The following is a 19084-nucleotide window of genomic DNA, read 5'->3' on the forward strand; positions in this document are numbered from 1 at the left end:
ATGCCTGACAGCGCTATTTCCCTGTCGTATAAGAAACTGATTAATGTTCGAACTGATCTCCTCCTTCGCTTGCGAGACCAATGGACGGCAGATGGCCTGGAGCTTGACTATGAGGACTGGCGGAGTGCAGTGTCCTCCCCTAAGGAGGTCGCTATTTCCTCGCGTCTCCGCCTGGTGCAATTTAAAATCCTTCACCGGGTGTATGTTACCGGCCCTCGGCTTTTGCATATGGGCTTCTCGCCGGATGGCCTTTGTCGTTGAGGTTGTGGTGCTCTCGCTACCTTTTTACATATTCTTTGGGAATGCCCCGTTATTGCCCCCTACTGGGAGAGAGTGCACCGTATTATGGGTGAGGTGACTGGTGTAGTGTTGGCTGCGGAGGCGCGGAGGTGTCTCCTTAACGTTTGGGAACCGACTGATCACAACACCGCGCAGACTCGCTGGGTGACATTGGACAATATGGTTGCCAAACGTGATATTGCTCAAAAGTGGGGTTCTGCTACAGCCCCCCTGGTGGTACAATGGAAAGCCAACATGGATTGGTGCATGTTCCGAGAGAAGACGGTCTATGTTGCCAGGGGGAGGCCCCAGTCATGGAATAAAGTGTGGGGGGCGTGGAATGAGTACAGGGGAGATGTGTGCCTGCCGCCGGAACCTGTCACCCCTGCGAGCACTCATCACCGTAGCCTGTGACACCAACTGTATTCTACTGTTTGCAATTCTCCTGTCTTTTCTTCCCCCCCCTTCCCTAACCTTCCATTCATTCTTTTATCGATTCTTTATCCGACCTTCTCCGCCCCTTGCCGACTCCTTGATGACTCTATTGCTCCATTGCCTCTTTCTCGCGCCTTCAGGCGTTTCCTTTCTTGGTTTAGTTCTCTAACTTAAAAAATAAAAAACAACCTTCAAAGTACTGCTGTAAATAACCTTGCACTTTTCTCTCCTTATGTCATGCTGCCTTGCCTCCGGGATGTTAGGCTGAATAGCTGTGTGCTCTTTTATAATAAAGGTTTTAAAAATTAAAAAAAAAAAAAAGACCCATTAGTACACAGGTTGGTTTGTAAAAAACGAATGCACCTGGTAAAAATCAGTGTCCTTTATCCACTTTACATATTATGATGGATTTGTCTTTTTAGAAATCTCAATGTTATTTTGTTCTGCAATTACAAAATATACTTTTTCTCTTCTTATGGTCACTTTGGGTCATTTAATCAAGGTCAGCGAATAAAGCTTAACACAATACGTTTCTGAACTCTGCCAAAGAACTGGGACTGGCAGTGGATTTTTAATTTTAATCGGAGTATGAAATCTAAACATAAACAAAAGATCAGAGGTTTAACTATCCTGATGGTTGGTTATTTTTTGTAGGGTTAGTATCTGCATCATTTAAGAGTAAATGTGAGAGGCTTTAGTGAGTACCTACATTTCTTGTTTGGGGAGGATACTATCTGGAGAACTATTAATTAGGTTAGCCTTTCTTTAGCTCTAACTCTTCCTCACCCAGGTAGGTATGCCCATTTTCTTTTCTTTTGATCTGGTGTGATTTGTTTTCAGTAATATGCTCGCTATAATATTAATAATGACTAGCTTCAAACAAGAAGAGCTCTAGAATCACAATTATGTGAACAGGATTAAAATTGCACATATGGATCTCCAACAATAAGAAATAAATGATTAAAGCCTATAAAATAAACTATTCTTCACTGAGGATATATTTTAAACACCTGTATAAATGATACATAAAATGCTAATGGAGTTGTATTCTTTATTTCTAGTCACTGGGAAACAGATTAAATGAGAACAAGATGGTGCTAATACTATTTTGAAGAATTGGTTCTAAGAAGAGACTAAACAACAAAATGATAGTTGGTAACCCATTTTTCAAAATTACACTTTACATTACTGGATTTTCCAAACAAGTGCACAGAATCCGATGCCTATGGAAAAAGTACACCATTTCAGTGTTTTTACATTTGGAGGGGTTTGATGTCAAAGTCCAGTGAAATAAGATACCACAGGTCACATCTACCCAGGTGGCTCTTTTTTGTTTTAAACATAATGTAATGATTTATTTGTTACTTTGGAAGGTTCGAGATCGTTATGCAATCCAGTATTTCGCCATCTCTTACAGGCTGCATGTCAAACCTTAATCCTATCTACTTAACCAGGACATATATTCCTTTGTTGTGGCTTTCTGCTGCAATAGATTAAACAAATTTAATACAAGCAAAGAGCTTGAAAGTATACATCTTTTTACCATTGCTTTCTCCTATAGATCTCACATTAATAGCCCACTAAGTTCTGTTGCTACCATCTTATCGCTGCCTTCCTTAGCCCAGCTTCTCTCCTTCACTTGAGCATATTAACTGGTGGTTAGCTAGGTCAAGAAACCCAAGCCAGACTCCCAATATTTTCCTAGCTATCTTCTCCCCTTAATATTTCTTTCTAATCCTTAACAACTATTGTCTTGCTGTAGGCCACCTTATTAAATTTTCTATTTTTCTTTAGACTTGTTTCTAGCAATTGCCCTATAATTGCTATCTCCAGACCTTAAATAGAGTAAATCTGTAATTGCAGCACCTTAATCGAAAAGCACATCTTCATAATTTCTTGGCTATGACTATTTGTGTGTGACACATTTTAAGCAACTGTTATACTAATCTGAAATGTCTTCTAAATTAGCCGGAAACGTTGCTTGTGTCCGGAACTATACTGTAATAGGGCTTTACATATGAACAGTGAAAACCACAGTAATAGGGATTTAGTTTAAAATATTTATCAATTTCAATTACTCTAGTAAATCCACCTGCCTCCAAATTCATTTCTAATACAACAGTAAATCTTCACATCGCTTTCTAAAGAAGTTCCTGTCTCACTTACTATATCATTATGAAAGGAAAATAAATTGTGTAGAACAATTTGGCTCACCTTTTTTCTGCTGCTGCCACGTTAATCGCATCCATTATGTTTTTCACAGCATCTATTATCTGTTTAGCTCTGATAGTGTGCTGCTCAAACTTTGTTTTCACTGCTGACTGCGAGATACACTCCTGCGAGGGCCCAAGTCAGAACACATTACTGTGATTCCAGATCAACAATCTCAGGAATATGAACTTTCCAATCAACAATGGATTTAACGCAGTACTCACTTACTGCTGCCTTTTACTCAAAATGGAAAGGAAACATAATTTTAAAAAAGCAAATCAAAATAAACAGAAAATTGAAATGTGGCATTGCAACAGTAAGCCAGTACCTATCTTTCCACAGTAATGTGTACTGAGGCCAACAGAAAAAAACAAATTAAACCAAATAGTATAAAGTGATGTATCTGAAGATATATAAAGATTGTGAATCGCAAAACAAAAGCGACCTACATGTTGTTTCATGTACAATAATTGTGTCACTTGAAGGAAAACACTAAATTTTAGATACAGATTGTACATCTGTTGAACTAAACATATTATCTGTATACATCCTGATTAGTCATCTTTGGCACATAAAGTGATAACACTCCACTGGTGTTTATCATCCTCAACATACTTAATTTGTTATTTCTATGTCCACTGCTTTTCTATTTCACATAATTCGCAACCTGGCTGTCTTCTGTCTACAATATGTCTGCCATTACTGCCTGTTTTACACAATACCTTAGAGATGAAGTATCCCCACATAGATCACAGGCAAAATTGACATCACCCAGAAAATGATATGTGTGTCTCCACTACACCTATACCGTTGTACAAATACCAACAGAATTGGAAGCTTTCCATACACACAGAACAGGATACAGAACAAGCAGCAACACACACTTACACATGCCCACAATTTAATCTCCACAAAGTCACACCATCTCTAACCAAGAATAGCATGTGCTGCAGGACTTTGAACTTCCTTCACTTAAAACAATTAAAGCAAAGGGAACTGCAGCACTAGCTTCTCTTGTCCTTTAGCATCTCATTTTGCATGATATCAAAGCAGGTAAACAATGTTAAAAACATGGAAAGAAGAGCAGAAATGCTGGGTGCACATAGAGTTAATAAAGAAGCAGGAGAGAGCAGATGTCAATCCAAGTGCCCTATCTAATTCTGGAAGCCTCATTTTGACAGTACTTATAGCCTTTCCTGGTTTATTGCTGCCACCTCTAGATGCCATAAGTGGAATATCGTATCAAGCTCTGCATGTCTCATCTAGTGCACTGTGTCAAGTGTTTGAAAATCAATCTGCATTACAAATGTACAGTTGTTGCTTTCTAATCTTGAATATAGTTACTACTTTTAGACGGCACCTCCTGCATATTGTGAGACAGCAGCCATCATACTGTGAGGTCATCTTCTGTCATTTTCTGTTTACGTTACTGTTAAAAAAAATAAGAGTCATTTACCTGTAACAGTGGTTCTGCACCGTTGGTGTCGGTCATAGATTAACATGCTTGGCGGCATTCCCTGTTGTCTAAGTGGAAGTCCCTATTTAACTTTAATATAGCAGTGCAAGGCACTGATAGGATGAATGCAGTTTTCCAGGTTCAGTATTGTTGGACCTGGCCCTCTCTGTAGGGTAAACCTCGAACGTTTTTGCCTTCACTCCCACTATATTTACTGAATTAGATTTTGCTGGCCTTAGGACACTGAGCACTTTACCACTGTTATTCAGTGCTAAAGTGTGTGTGTTCTCTCCTCTAAATATGGTAATATTGACTTGTATCCAATTGGCATATTTAATTTACTTATAAGTCCCTTGTAAAGTAGTACTATGTGTACCCAGTGCCTGTAAATAAATACTACTAGTGGGCCTGCAGTACTGATTGTGCCATTCACTTAGGTATCCCTTCAAACATGTCTCAGGCCTGCCATTGCAGAGCTGCCATTTCCACCGACAAAATAAACCTTTTGCCAGGCCCAAATCTTCCATTTTAGTACATATAAGTCACCCCTAGGATAGGACCTGGACAGCCCAGAGGGTAGGGTGCAATGTATTTAAAATGTAGGACATGTACTTTTAAGTTTTACATGTCTTGGTAGTGAAAAACTCTTACACTTGTCCTTTCCAAATGGGAACAGATATATGGTTCATGTTTGGTGACTCTAGAATCTTAATTTAAAAAATCCAAACTCATAGTGAAGTCGGATTTAAAATAAAGTTCAGAAAATGCCACTTATACAAAGTTGGCATTTTTTTCCTTAGCCTTTTGGTACCCACAGCCTGTCTTTGGTCAAATGACTAGTTGGGCTTTGTGCATTCCTCCTAGACTACCACACACAATGGGGGTTTAGGTGTGACTGGATGGCCCACCACTGGCAGGATGAGTGGAACTAGGCTCAGCCTCACATACACTCGTATAGGATGTGTACTGTCTCTACACAAAGGGCTGCACATCCCTTGTAGTTAGTCTGAAGCCAGGACAGGAAAGGCAGGGCACCTGTGCACTTCAAAGACATTTTCTTGAAGCTTCTCTCACCTTCCAGAACCAGGGCATCTGGTTCTAAAAAGGAGACTGCAGACACTAACTCTTCAGCACACTTCTGGACATGTGGATACTCTGCCAGGAAGGACTGCTGTGCTGCTGAAAGGACTGCTACTCAGCTGGACTGCTGCTCAGAAGGAACTGCTGCCCTGTTGTGCTGCCCTCGAGACTGGGTGAGAAGGACTTGACGTGCATCTCCAGAACCCAGAGTGACTCCAAGGGCTAGTTTGCTGTCCTCCTGAACTGACGCCTCAGGGACATATCAGGCTTCAAACCAACTTGCACCTGCACTCTGCCATGTGCGCGTTTACCCTGCCAAGTGGTGCCACCACAGTCCTGGACCCTTGGAAGTAGGCCTAAGGTGCTTGCCAGCCTCTGTGGGTCCAGCAGAACCGACACATATCCATCCATGAGCAGGACTAAGGCATCACCACTGGTGCGTGGTTTTGACCATCACCGCTGCAGTACTCGGATCACCCTGAATGGACGTCGCAACTTCAGCACAGGCCATTGCATCTCCTGTCGACGGCAGCCACGACGGTGATGCCAGACTCCGCATCGCAGCTTTACAGCTCTTCAGAACAGAGACATCACACAGACTGTATACCCTCGTCAAAAGGATCCTCGACAACAGCGCAGGACCTCACGTTGAAGCATCCCGAAAAGGACGCATTGCTTCCGCTGCGTGACGCATCTTCAACATAGATCCCCTCAACTCCCCACAACCCTGATTTTAAGGTACTTTGTTCAGCGAGCCTAACTGGATCTCTGTACTTGGCCTGCTCTCCATTGTGGTCGTCCTGCACTTGTAACTTTTTCCTGGTCTGGCAATTACAGATATCCTTTGTCAGCGCTTTGTGTTTTTTGGCGTTTGCTTGTGCCTTACCCAGACAAGGATGGTGGTTGCTGCTTGACCACGGCTTACACCCTAGTCAACCAACAACACAATTTCTTACAAGTATTTTACTTAATTTGTGAATTTGTTGGACATTAACTATGGAAGCATTGTATTTAGCTTCCAAACTGTGGACGTGCCCTAGATGGTGGGAACACTCAATAAGCTCTTCGGAAAATTTCCAGTTCTCTGTGACCATATGGATGGCTTATTATGTTCCATATTAAAACTTGAGAAAGCTGCCATGAGAACTCTGAGGTAGGTTTTAGCCAGCTCCGGAAGTAAGATGGTCCTGTATATGAGAAAGATGTAATCCTTCAGTCTGACACACACAAAACCGCTCTCATTTTGCAAAATAGGTCATATTTCTGCTCCCCTACGAGGAGCTGTTTGGATTTTTTGGGCTGTTAGAGGGAGGGTGGGAGAAGCTGGGCTACTCCTACTGCCCTACTTGCCACTTCCATTCCTGAAGTAGAAAAAAAGTGGAATAGCCACCCCCACAACCACAATGCTCTGGCATTTGGGAGGGGTATGGGAATCACTCCCTGACCTATCCAGGTTTCATTCTGGTGGCTGTAGTTTTCCTCAATCTTCAAGGGTTTCTGTTTTAACTGATGTAAGTACCTCTTTATTTGAAGACTGTGCTGTCCTGTATAAAAATTTGTATCTGAGGTCCTGGGAAGCAATTTGATGATGTGGTTACAAGGTAGTGTATGGAGTCCTAAAGTGTCCTCCCTAATTGGCAACACATTTCCAGGTTGACGGTGCTCTAATTAAGGTGGAAAACGTTCAAATGTATCCCCAGATAGTTTGTAATAAGTGGCTAAAGTAAAGGTGGATGACTCCCAATGTCCTGAAAGGTTTGAATGTACTTCATTTCAGAACCTTCAAACACTTCACACATGAATGTCTCATGGCGCTGAAGTTTGGAAGAGTTTTTTGGGGAAGAGAAAGAGGGCAGGAGACGTGGAGGTAAAGAAAAATTAAACTGGACTGGTGATGTGCCTAACAATCAAACAGCAAGACTGATGCTTCAGAGTTGCACTAAAATAATTAATGTACACACATCCATCCACCAAATCACAGACTTGTACTCCTGAGTGTACTCACTTTATCACAGGCAGCCACCAGACTTTAGTAGCAAGGGCAGATCATAAGGCATGCCTATTTTTAATTTAACACCAAATGACAAACTGAAAAATCAATCAATTTCTAGTTTACACAATCTGATTTTTTTTAATTTAACATTTTGTAACTAGAAAACCTCCATGTAGTTTGTCCTAATGGAAAACTCAAACTTTATTGGTATTCAATACTGACACACGCAAAGACTCATTGTGATACAAGCACAAAGAGTGGTTGTTAAACAAAACATACTTTTAATGAATAATATATAATCAGAATAAGTACAAAACAAGGATAAAGAAAGAAAATGAAAAGAAATGTTTAAAGTGGTTTGTTGTGCCTCGATGAAGCAGATCTAGACTTCAGCAATGAAGAGCAATAGTTTTGTAAATCTCTGCACAATGTTAGAGCTAGACTAGGCGTAAAGAGAAGAGTAATTTTTCAAAATGGAGAGTAAGAGAAGGAATTAGTCACATACTGTACAGGATCCAAGGAAAGTCAATAGGAAAACAGACAGGTTAGTATGGAATACAGCTGGAAAATAGGGGTAGGTATAAAATTATTTTCTAAATATTTGCAAACAAATATTTTAAAAACATAAAACATTAAAAATCGAACTTGTTGGTATATAATATGATTAGCTGTACTACATATGTGAGTGGTATTCTACCTGTGTAGCCCTTTCATAAGTATGAGTGTTTGCAGATGTCTCTGGGATCCTCAATCTAGCTGAGGATTTTGTAGTGTCGTTGTTCTATGCCCTGTGATTTAAGGCATCAGCTGCTGGAGTTGGTTCCCGGGCTGACCTGTTCATAGTGCAGTGCTCTATGTAAGGTTTAACATTTGATGTCAGAATTGCACCAGATGTGCTCGTAAATAAATGTGAATCTTGTGGTGTACATGCCAGAGGAATGAAAAAGAGAAGACTATCTGAATTGGATGAGATATCAATCCAACTATGTCAGTACTGGCATAAAATTAATGTGTCAGTAGATATACCTCTCAAAAACGTTATCAACAAACTCTGTTGTGTTTATTTCTAAATATTTACTTAATCATGTTAAAATGTTTTCACATGCTGGATTTATTCTGGATAGTGAGGAAGTGATTTGTTTTTACAGCCCATTTGATGTCATACTTGCTTACTCTTGTTTCCAGTGCCGAGTAGGGTTTGCAATGTTTACGTTTGCTCAACTTTCATACATTGTTCCCTGGACGATGGAATGAAATGTGATCTGTGTAAGGTGTTTACGTTTTATATAATGGCAGATTAACGTAAATGTTACACATAATGTTCACCCAAGCTTATATTCTTCATTCCGGTTTAATTATGGGTCCAATATTGAAACTGTGCTGTATACATTTTGAATGGTTTTTCCCCTTGCTCATTTATTTCATTGCCCTACGCTATGTTAGGGGATATTTATGTGACTGGCGCATTGTGCATTTCACAGAGAGATTAGGAGGTAAACATGTTAAGCAAGTTCAAGATTTAATGTACTCCACAAAATAGGCTTAAATGCAGAGAAACCATTTGATAATATAAATTGCACATATCAGTTTGCAACAATGCATAGAATGAACTTTGGAGATACCTTTGTTGATAGTATTAAAGACGTGTATAATGGGTCTAAAGCTAATTTTAATACAAATTGATTATTGTCCAACACAATTCACCTGCATAAAGGAACACAACAAGGGTGTCCTCTACCACCTTTAGTATTTACTCTAGCATTGAACCTTGACAATAGCTATTGAGTCTAATACTAACATTAGGAGTATTAAAATTGGTGTAAATGATAATATGTTGTTACCGCTATTCACCCCTGAAAAAACATCCCAGAACTGCTTAAAGTACTCAATAATATGGGTTCCTACTTTGGTTATAAAAGCAACTGAAATAAACCACCTATAATACCGTTATCAAAGTTAATTTAAAAAAACATTTAAAAATGACCACTTCTGGGAGAAGCTAAAAAAGCAACATACATTGGCATTAAAAGTCCAAGACAAATAGAGTCAACTATGAAAATAAACATTGTGAACTCATAACACAAAATAGGACACCCGACACAAACTCAATTTCGGACTACAGGCAAATATTAGTATAATAAAGATTAATATTTTACTAAGAATTCTTTAAACATTGCTACACATGAGCGCCCGGGGACTAATAATTTCCATTTTAAAGTTTTAAAAAAAACTCCAGTTTGAAGTATAAAACATTTGGCACCACAAACTATTTACAAATTCCATTCAACAAACTAAAGATTCATTTTTAGAAAGGAGTATCACTAATCTTTTACTCTGTAACAAACACACCATGGATTCAACACTAATACGCACATAAACTCCAAAAAGAATTATATTGAAAAAACAAATTATAAAGGAATTACCTTCCTCAAGCAATTAACGTTTAGAAATGTCTGTGCAGACAGTATTAGCTTTGCCAAGCAGATTTTCAAAACACGTCTAAAAACGTTATGCCCAGACTTGATAAAATTAACAGACTCCCCTATTTAGGATAGTCCTAAACTTCAGTCACGAAATGCATTTCTTTTTTGGGAAACCTCGATGTGATGCCTTAAAATGAAAAATTCATCTTTTTATGAACTGAAAAAATATGGTCTCCCACAGATGACATATGGAACTATTTACATCTATGACAAATCCTGAGAGGAATGTAACACATAATTCTATATTTGGAATCAAGAGCATTGACTCTTCTTCAAGCTATCTTTCTAAATACAAAGATTCACAACAAGCATACTCCAAGTTCTGAAATTAATCAGTGTCTCACTAATGACAATATCTACCTATAGCTTAAAAACAAAAAAGTGATTGCGGACTTAAACTGAACCTTGAAACACATGAAAATGACTGGATTAAATATTAGAAATATCATCTGAAAATGACTTTTACTCTGCAAACAGTTCTAAGTCAATAAAAACTGCAAAGAACATACTGCAGCTGATGGAGGATGAAAAACGTATGTCTTCTGGAAAGCGAGGCATGTCGGACGTGCCAAGAACATACTAACTACGTGTTTATACATGGTCATTAGAAACCAGTGGCAAAAATTAAATGCTACTGTAAACATATGTAAGTTAATGTGAAAAGTAAGAAATGCGTTACTTACCTGTAACTGCAGTTATCCAGTATTAGTGTCTTTCATAGATTCACATGCCTGAATCATTCCCCGTCGTCGAGACGGGAGCCTCCGGTACATAAAAAAGTAATGTCCTAAGACATACATAAAGAGAATAGGTCTAAGGGTCTAACCTTAGCAACCTATCTAGGTCCTTATGCAGGAAGGACCAAATAGAGTAGGCTCCAGGGTCCCACCTTGGTAGCCTATCTGTGTCCTTTTGTAAAAAAAGGACCAAAACAAAAGGAACAACCAATCAGCTACTACCTCCCTCTAGAACCTTCCTGTGAGGAGCCTCAGTCTCTCAGATTTTCGTACGCACCAAGTTGGATAGGTGTAAACCTGTAGAGAGAGGTGAGTCCTTCCAGGGGAGGCGGGAGGGTGCATGTGAATCTATGAAAGACACTAATACTGGATAACTGCAGTTACAGGTAAGTAACGCATTTCTTATCCAGTATTTGGGTGTCTTTCATAGATTCACATGCCTGAATCAGAGTAGCAAGCAATACAATATGCACATTCTGTGAAGATACAGACAGTATATTACTGCAAGAAATGAACATTTGTGACTGTAGGAAAAAAACAACAGCATACAATGTCATGCAGAATCTAGTAACAAAGAAATGTGCATACCAGTCAAGGATGGTGGGAAGTAGGAGGGCTCACCTCACTGGAATAGATGGCGAAGCACTGCTCTGCCCACTGCTGCGTCTTTCGTCAGCTCAGCGTCCAAGCAGTAGTGCCTGGTGAAGGTATGCGGGGACTTCCAGGTCGCCGCTCTACATATGTCTAGGAGTGGCACTCCAGCAAATAGTGCCGCAGACGTAGACATGGCTCTGGTGGAGTGGGCTTTGGCCCGTGAGTCCAGAGGTCTTCCTGCCTTCTCGTGGCAGAGAGTTATGGCTGAGGAGATCCATCGTGATATGCTCTGTTTAGTTAAGGGCATGCCTTTCCTAGGCCTGCTGAATGCGACAAAGAGTTGGGATGACTTCCTGAATTGTCTTGTTCTGTCAAGATAGAATTTTAGGCATCTTTGAAGGTCTAAAGAGTGCAGTGATCTCTCAGCCGGGGTAGATGGGTTCGGAAAGAATGATTTAAGAACCACCGGCTCATTAAGATGGAAGTCCGAAGGGACTTTGGGTATGAAACGTGGGTTGGTACGCAGGATGACTCTGTCCTCCTTGAATTGAAGGAATGGGTCCTGGACGGAAAGGGCCTGTAGCTCGCCTACTCTTCTGGCCGAGGTCAGAGCAAGTAGGAGGGCTGTCTTCCACGACAGGAATTTTATGTCAGACTTGTGGATAGGTTCGAAGGGATGTTTCATCAGCTGGTGAAGAACTATGTTGAGCTGCCACGTTGGAGGGACAGGTTTTGGTCTAGGGAAGGACCTAAAGAGGCCTTTCAGAAATTGCTTAATGAGTCTGTCCGCCCACAGAGAGGGGCCCCTAGAAGTTCGAGTGAACCTAGAAATCGCTGCCAAGTGGACCTTGATGGACGCATGGGCCAGGCCTGAGTGCGCCAGGTGTAGAAGGTATGGCAGGAGTTGTTGGGGAGTGACCCGGAAGGGGTGTAGACCCTCCTTTTCACACCAGATGCAGAAGCGTTTCCACTTGAGAGTATAGGTCTTTTTTGTGCTGTTAGCTCTGGCGTTGGACAGGACATCTTTGCACTCTTGTGGGATGTTTAGATGGCTGAACTCACGGTAGTCAGGAGCCAGGCTGACAATTTCAGAGGGCCCAGGTTCGGGTGGAGAACCTGCCCGTGAGACATCGTGAGCAGGGTTGGGTGACTGTGAAGACGAAGAGGTGGGTGGACGGATAGACGGTGGAGCTCCGTGTACCAGTGCTGCCTCGGCCAGGATGGGGCGATGAGGATTAGAGTGCAGGGCTCCGATTTCATTTTCCTGATTACTCTGGGTATCAGTGGGAATGGCGGAAAGGCGTAAGCAAACACGTTCTGCCAAGCTATTGAAAATGCATTCCCTAGAGTTCCTGGTTGGGGAAGCCTGCTTGCGAAGCTTGGGCATCTGGCGTTCTCCCTGGTGGCGAAGAGGTCTATCTGTGGTGTCCCCCACTTCGTGAAGATGTGGTTCAATGCACTCTCGTCTAACTCCCATTCGTGGGATAGGGACTGTTCTCTGCTGAGGGCGTCCGCCAGGACATTGTCCTTGCCTGGAACGTATTCGGCTTTGAGGGTGATGCCATGTTGTAGAAGCCAGTTCCAAACTCTCTGAGATTCTCGAGAGAGAGATAGCGAGCGCGTCCCACCCTGTTTGTTCAGGTAGTGCATAGTCGTGGTGTTGTCCGTCCTGACTAGCACTGGGGAGTTTCTGATGCGCGGGAGGAACGATTGGAGCGCCAGGAAGACCGCCCGTAGCTCTAGAATGTTGATGTGGAGCTTGGACTCCTGTGGCGACCATTTTCCGTTGGTCTGCAGTTCTTGTAGGACTGCACCCCAGCCCTCCAAGGATGCATCCGTGGTGATGATATGTGGTTGCGCCGGAAGCAGGAACGGTAGTCCTTGCGACAGGTGTTTGTCTGAAGTCCACCATTGTAGACTGTTGATTAGATGTTGAGTGACTCGTAAGCGGTCCTCGAAGGATCCCTTCGCTTGTGTCCATTGTTTTGACAGTTCTTCCTGAAGGGGGCGCATTTTTAGGCGGCAGTGAGGGATGAGAAGGATACATGACGACATCATGCCAAGGAGCGATTTGAAGAGGCGGACGGTCAGAGACTGTTTGGATGCCACTGACTTGGCCAAGGAGATGAGTTTCGACTTTCTCTCCTGTGATGGAAAGGCCTTCGTGCAATCCGTGTCCAGGGTAGCTCCTAGGAAGGTGATGACTCGAGCTGGTGTCAGGGATGACTTTTCCCTGTTGAGGGTCAGTCCAAGGCGGCGGAAAAGATGCAGACAGGCGCTGGAAGATGCAGCTGCGGCTGCTCTCGACGGAGCTTTTACCAGCCAGTCGTCCAGGTAAGGGAAGACCTGGTGTCCCTGCTGGCGGAGATAGGCTGCGACCGGAGAAAGGCATTTCGTAAAGATCCTTGGAGCAGATTTGAGGCCGAAGGGGAGTACGCGGAATTGGTAGTGTATCCCTGCGACTGCAAACCTTAGGAACTTTCTGTGACCCTTGAGGATAGGGATGTGGTAATAGGCGTCCTGTAGGTCGAGTGATGTCATGTAATCGCCTTTTTCCAGGAGTCCCAGGATCTCCTGTAGCGTGACCATTCGAAACGATTGCTTCTTGAGAAACACGTTGAGGGCTCTTAAGTCGAGAATTGGACGCCATTTCTTCCCCTTCTTGTGGATGAGGAAGAAGTGGGAATAGAAGCCCTCCCCCATCTGGGCGTGTGGAACTTTTTCTATCGCGCCTTTCTGGAGCATGGATGTTAGTTCTTGCCGAAGCAGCCGCAGGTGTCTGTGAGGACGCTTGACAGGTGGTGTCTGAGGAGGGTTTGAGAGGAATTCTAGAGAGTGGCCGAATTGAAGGAGTTGTAGAACCCACCGGTCTGTCGTTATTTGCCGCCAGTTTTGAAGGTAAAAGGAAAGCTTCCCTCCAAGTCGCAAGAGAAGCGATGGTGGAGGGGCTGGCCAATTGGAAAAGTCATTGTCGATTGCCTGCTGGTCTCTTCTGTCCTTTCCCTCTGTAGGACGATTTATTGAAGGAGGACTGACGTCCCGACTGGTTTTGGCGCTGTTGAAATTGCGTTTTACCCTGAGAGTAAGAGTAAGAGGACTTGTTTTGATAAGATCCTCTATAGGAGGATTGTCCCCTCCCCCTGTTGGCACGAAAGGACTGAGTGCGAGATTGCAGAGTGCCCAGGGCTCTGGCTGTGTCAGTGTCCTTTTTAATTGCAGTGAGGGCTTCGTCAATCTTCTCGCCGAATAGGTGATCGCCATCATAGGGCATATCTAAGATCTTGGTCTGGACCTCCTGTCTGAAAGAGGTGGCTTTAAGCCAGCCTTGGCGTCGCAGGACAGCGGCTCCCGCCAGCTGTCTGAATCCAGTCATGGCCACGTCAATGGCGCAGTCTATCAGTTCTGAGGCCGATGTTTGGCCCTCAAGGAGGAGCGAGTGTGCCTCCGCTTTAGCATCTTCCGGCAGGTCGGCAATGTAGGGCGCGATGTCCGCCCAGAGTTGGCGGTTGTAACGCCCAAGAAGGGCGATGGAATTGGCAATTTTCACCGTTGTCGCAGAGGTAGTGGAAAAGCGTTTCCCAACTGCATCTAACTTCCTGCCTTCTTTATCTGGTGGTGTCGATAAAGGTGATGCAGGGTTACGCGAGTTCTTCTGCGCCGCCTGGGTGACCACAGAGTCCGCCTTGGGGTGACCCGTGAGGCATGCTGGAGCTGAAGACGTAGCTCTGTACTTTTTATCCAGTTTGGGTACGATTACCTGTAGGGAAGCTGGAGATTGCATGAGCTGCTTGCCCTGTTTGAGTAGATAATCAATGATCGGAATCGATCTAGTAGTTTTCTTAGTTGGTTCTTTAAAGTCATAGAGGAAACATTCAGTTTCCTGAGATTCCATTGACATATGGAACCTTTTGGCAGCCCTTTCCATGAGGTTATGGAAACCTCCAATATCAGCAGGTGGAGACTCAGAAGATTGTGGCTCCGGAGAGGCTGGAGAGTGAGTAACATAGTCCTGGTCCGCATCCACGTCCGTATCATCATCTCGGACTTCCCCTTCTTCATGTTCTCTGTCCTCTTCCTCGGACGAGATAGGGTCTTGAGCAGGGTCCTGTGTCCTAGGAAGGACCAGTGGAGGGGGCCTAGGTCTTGTCCCTTGTGCAGGAACGGGCACAGATGGCTGCGGGGTTGGTGGGACAGTAGGGGTGGCTTTCTGCGGAAACCGCAGTTTGTAGTCTTGGACGAGAAAGCTCAAGTCTGCAACCAATGAGGCCGGCAAGCACACCATTGGGGTCACCTGGGTGTGGACTTGGGTAGGCACTACTGGAGGGGTCGATTCCTCAACCTCCTGCTCTTCGTCCGTACTCTGGCACTTGACAATTAGGTCGGAAGGACTAGTGGCTTGGGTAAACTCCTCCTCCTCCTCCGGCTCCTGGTCCTGTAAGAAGCAGGATGGTGTCAGCTGTTGGACCTTACTAGGTGAGGTCATCTCCGGAGTGATCTGCCTTTTGGTGATCCTAATGGAGACATGGGAAGTCTGAGCGTCCATTGCGTGTGACAAGAGCTCGGATTCTTTCCAGGTACCAGTAGCCGTCGGTATAGTCTTCGTCGACGGTGCATCCGTCGACGACCCTCTCGTCGACGGAGCTTTAAGCAGCGTTTCCTTCGTCGACTGCTTCGTCGTCGGCGCCGCCGTCGACGGAGCGCCCTTCGTCGACGGAGTGTCCCTCGTCGACGGCTTCGTCGACGGTGTGACTTTCGTCGACGGTGTCGTCGTCGACGTCTTCGTCGACGGTGCTGTCGTCGACGCCCTCGTCGACGGTGCCGTCGTCGATGTCCTCGTCGACGGTCTTGTCGTCGACGGTGCGGAGGATGAAATCGGTCGTCCTGCTGACGACGAGTAGGTTAGAGTCGTCGATGAGGAGGACGCCGACGATGCCATCGTCGTCGATACCGTCGTCGTCGATGTTGAGACGGTTTTAGGCGATGAGGTGGTCGCCGATTGCGCCGTCGTCACCGTAAGCAGTGGTTGCTTCCTAGGGACAGGAAGGTCCTTGCTAGATACGGCAGGCTTGCCCTCTGAAGCCTTTTTAGACCTCTTAGGAGGGGTCGCTGAGTGGCCAGGCGAGGAAGCCCTAGGCCTCTTCAGGGAAAGTTGTGAGGCGACCGACATGCTCCCACCCTCGGAAATGAGGTCGGTCGGTTTGTCTTTGAGCCTGTTCAGCCAGATAAGAAGTCTCCCTTCCCGGTCTTTCTGGGTTTTGACGGAGAACTTACGGCAAATCTTGCAGTCGATGGTCTTGTGGTGAGGGTAGAGGCAATACAGGCATTCCTCATGTTCGTCGTCCACGTGGAGCCTTAGTTTACCACAGGAGGCACAGGGACGGAAAAGTGCTCTTTTCTTGACGTCAGCCATAGTAGAAAGTCGAAAAAACTGTGAAGTTTGGAGAAAATACGATATTCCTGAGGAGAACTCAGGTGGAGACTCCCTAGCACAACGTGCGGTAGAAAATCTGAGAGACTGAGGCTCCTCACAGGAAGGTTCTAGAGGGAGGTAGTAGCTGATTGGTTGTTCCTTTTGTTTTGGTCCTTTTTTTACAAAAGGACACAGATAGGCTACCAAGGTGGGACCCTGGAGCCTACTCTATTTGGTCCTTCCTGCATAAGGACCTAGATAGGTTGCTAAGGTTAGACCCTTAGACCTATTCTCTTTATGTATGTCTTAGGACATTACTTTTTTATGTACCGGAGGCTCCCGTCTCGACGACGGGGAATGATTCAGGCATGTGAATCTATGAAAGACACCCAAATACTGGATAAAATTAAAAACAATTTGTATAATCACATCACAATCTGGCCACTTCCCGGAAAAATGCAATAACTGTGAATTACTTTAATGGCAGTTTCTCAGGCTTGCAGCCTTTATTTATATAAGCAGAGAACAAATATTTATTTGGTTTGGCCAGTATTCACATTGTACTTTCTGTCTACTTGACTTTGTAAAATTGCTTGTTGATTTTAATAGGAATGCAAATTTTTAGTTGAAGTGTGAAGGTTGCACTGTGTATTTCTGTAGCATTAGTCCCATGATGAGTTTGGGAGGCAATGGGTAACTGTCTTGTTTTTTAATCCGAAAATGTAGAGGTCGTTGTGCATGAGTTAAGGAGCTAATAACATAGCTGTTAGATGGTCAAGGTATCTGGTGGACATGAGGTCTTCGAATATAGTGTGTCTCAGTGATTCCAGATGATTTGAATTTATTAAGGGTGCTGGATCCCAGGTGAAAGGGAAGTTGCCAAGTCCACAACATATTCAAGGCATGGGACATGCTTAAGTATAATGCATGACGGAAATGTAATGGTTCTCAAGTCATAGGAGATACAATATGCTCAAAGGTGGTAGATAGTTACTGGATAGGCGCACATGCAGCTGCCTGGGGAGCTGAACATTGGAGCAATTTTATTTTGAGCACTGTGTTAACTCTGACTTTAATGCATGGCATGGTTGAATCTGTTCTGTGCTACATCACCTCGTTGTGTTCTTTCTTACTGTAAAGAGAAACATCTGTGGTATTCACTTGAGTCCTGTACTGGTATGTCTAAGTGCTTGCAGAATGTTTGTGGGTGTCCCTGTCCTGCTGAACTATCTTGATGTCAGTTGTTCTCCTGTGAATACAGCAACCAGTAGTTAAAGATGGCCCTTTGCCTATCCTGAAGAAACATCCCTACTAATTATCTTTTAAGTGTGACGCTATGTGCTTGTAAATAAAGGGGAAGGGTTTTCTACTCCTCTGTCTAGAGCATAATCAGTGTATGCAACCCACTATGCTTGAAGTGATTTAGTTCTGCACAGGGTGGGAACAGTATGTGCAGATAGAATGTCATGCCACGTATTTAAAGATGTTAGACTTCAATATACAAGATTTCAAATACATTTAATGATTAATATTCAAACTCCAGTTGCAATAGTCTTAACTGCTCACCTCAGTAACTTACTGTTTAAAAACAAGGACACGGATTACATCAATCTGATGACAACAAAAATGCTTGGTGTAATGGGCCCTTATAGAGAAGTAATTGGAAAATAGGAAAGAAGCTACATCAGCCCCAGAAAACTAATTTTTAGACACCAAGAAGAAAGGTAAAGGCCCCAAATGACTAGTTGATTGTAAATGCAATAGGTCACCGATTGCCTACTTTGTGTACTACAAAACAGAGAAAGACGTACCTCAAACAGTTTCTCAAATTTCTGAAATTCCTCTAACCTAGCTTGAAAACCTTCAGCTAGTGCAGCACCTGTAAAACAAAGAGAGCTTAGAAAGAAGTAAAACACTATGCACCTAGGAATGGTTATCTTTTGGTGAGCTTTATAAATAAGCCCTGCTATCGACAGAACTGTAATGAGAATTAGTAACATAGCAACAATGAGTATCATGGGGTTTTTGATGGCCCCGTTTGTCAAGCATTCAAGATGATTAAATCTGTACAAATTCGTACCATCCTCTGGCATCCCTTGGGCCTTGTGCATTCTTGCATTGAGGACTTCTTTTGCAGATACAAAGAAGATACGGTTTTGTGCAACCCATGGGTCAACAACCTTCAGTTCATTAACCAAAAAGGATTGGCAGCGATCCAGGTGTTGTTTGCGCACCTGAAAAAAGTTTACAAAATGTATAAAATCTGAAGTTAATGCACAGTGTGTAAAATCACTGACAATAATTAGAGCAACAGTGTTATATTTATCCGTCTGAAACAAAACTGCTTTGTCAATGGGATGAGACAACCCAACTTTGTAATTCAGCTTTGACAATTCTTTTAACAGA

The 19084-nt window shown here is 43.4% G+C and overlaps 1 protein-coding gene across 1 annotated transcript in view; it reads right to left on the reverse strand.

Moving 5' to 3' along the window:
• Window positions 1–19084, reverse strand: part of MFN1 (mitofusin 1) — a 210041-nt gene that overhangs the window by 138829 nt on the left and 52128 nt on the right. The window contains exons 8-10 of the mRNA XM_086944376.1: window positions 18759–18912; window positions 18490–18557; window positions 2929–3050 (exon numbers count right to left, since the gene is read on the reverse strand). Of these exons, the coding sequence (XP_086800502.1) occupies window positions 2929–3050; window positions 18490–18557; window positions 18759–18912 (344 nt within the window). The remainder of the gene's footprint in view (window positions 1–2928; window positions 3051–18489; window positions 18558–18758; window positions 18913–19084) is intronic.

Source organism: Lissotriton vulgaris, chromosome 11 (assembly GCF_964263255.1).
Source record: "Lissotriton vulgaris chromosome 11, aLisVul1.2, whole genome shotgun sequence".
Lineage (NCBI taxonomy): Eukaryota > Metazoa > Chordata > Amphibia > Caudata > Salamandridae > Lissotriton > Lissotriton vulgaris.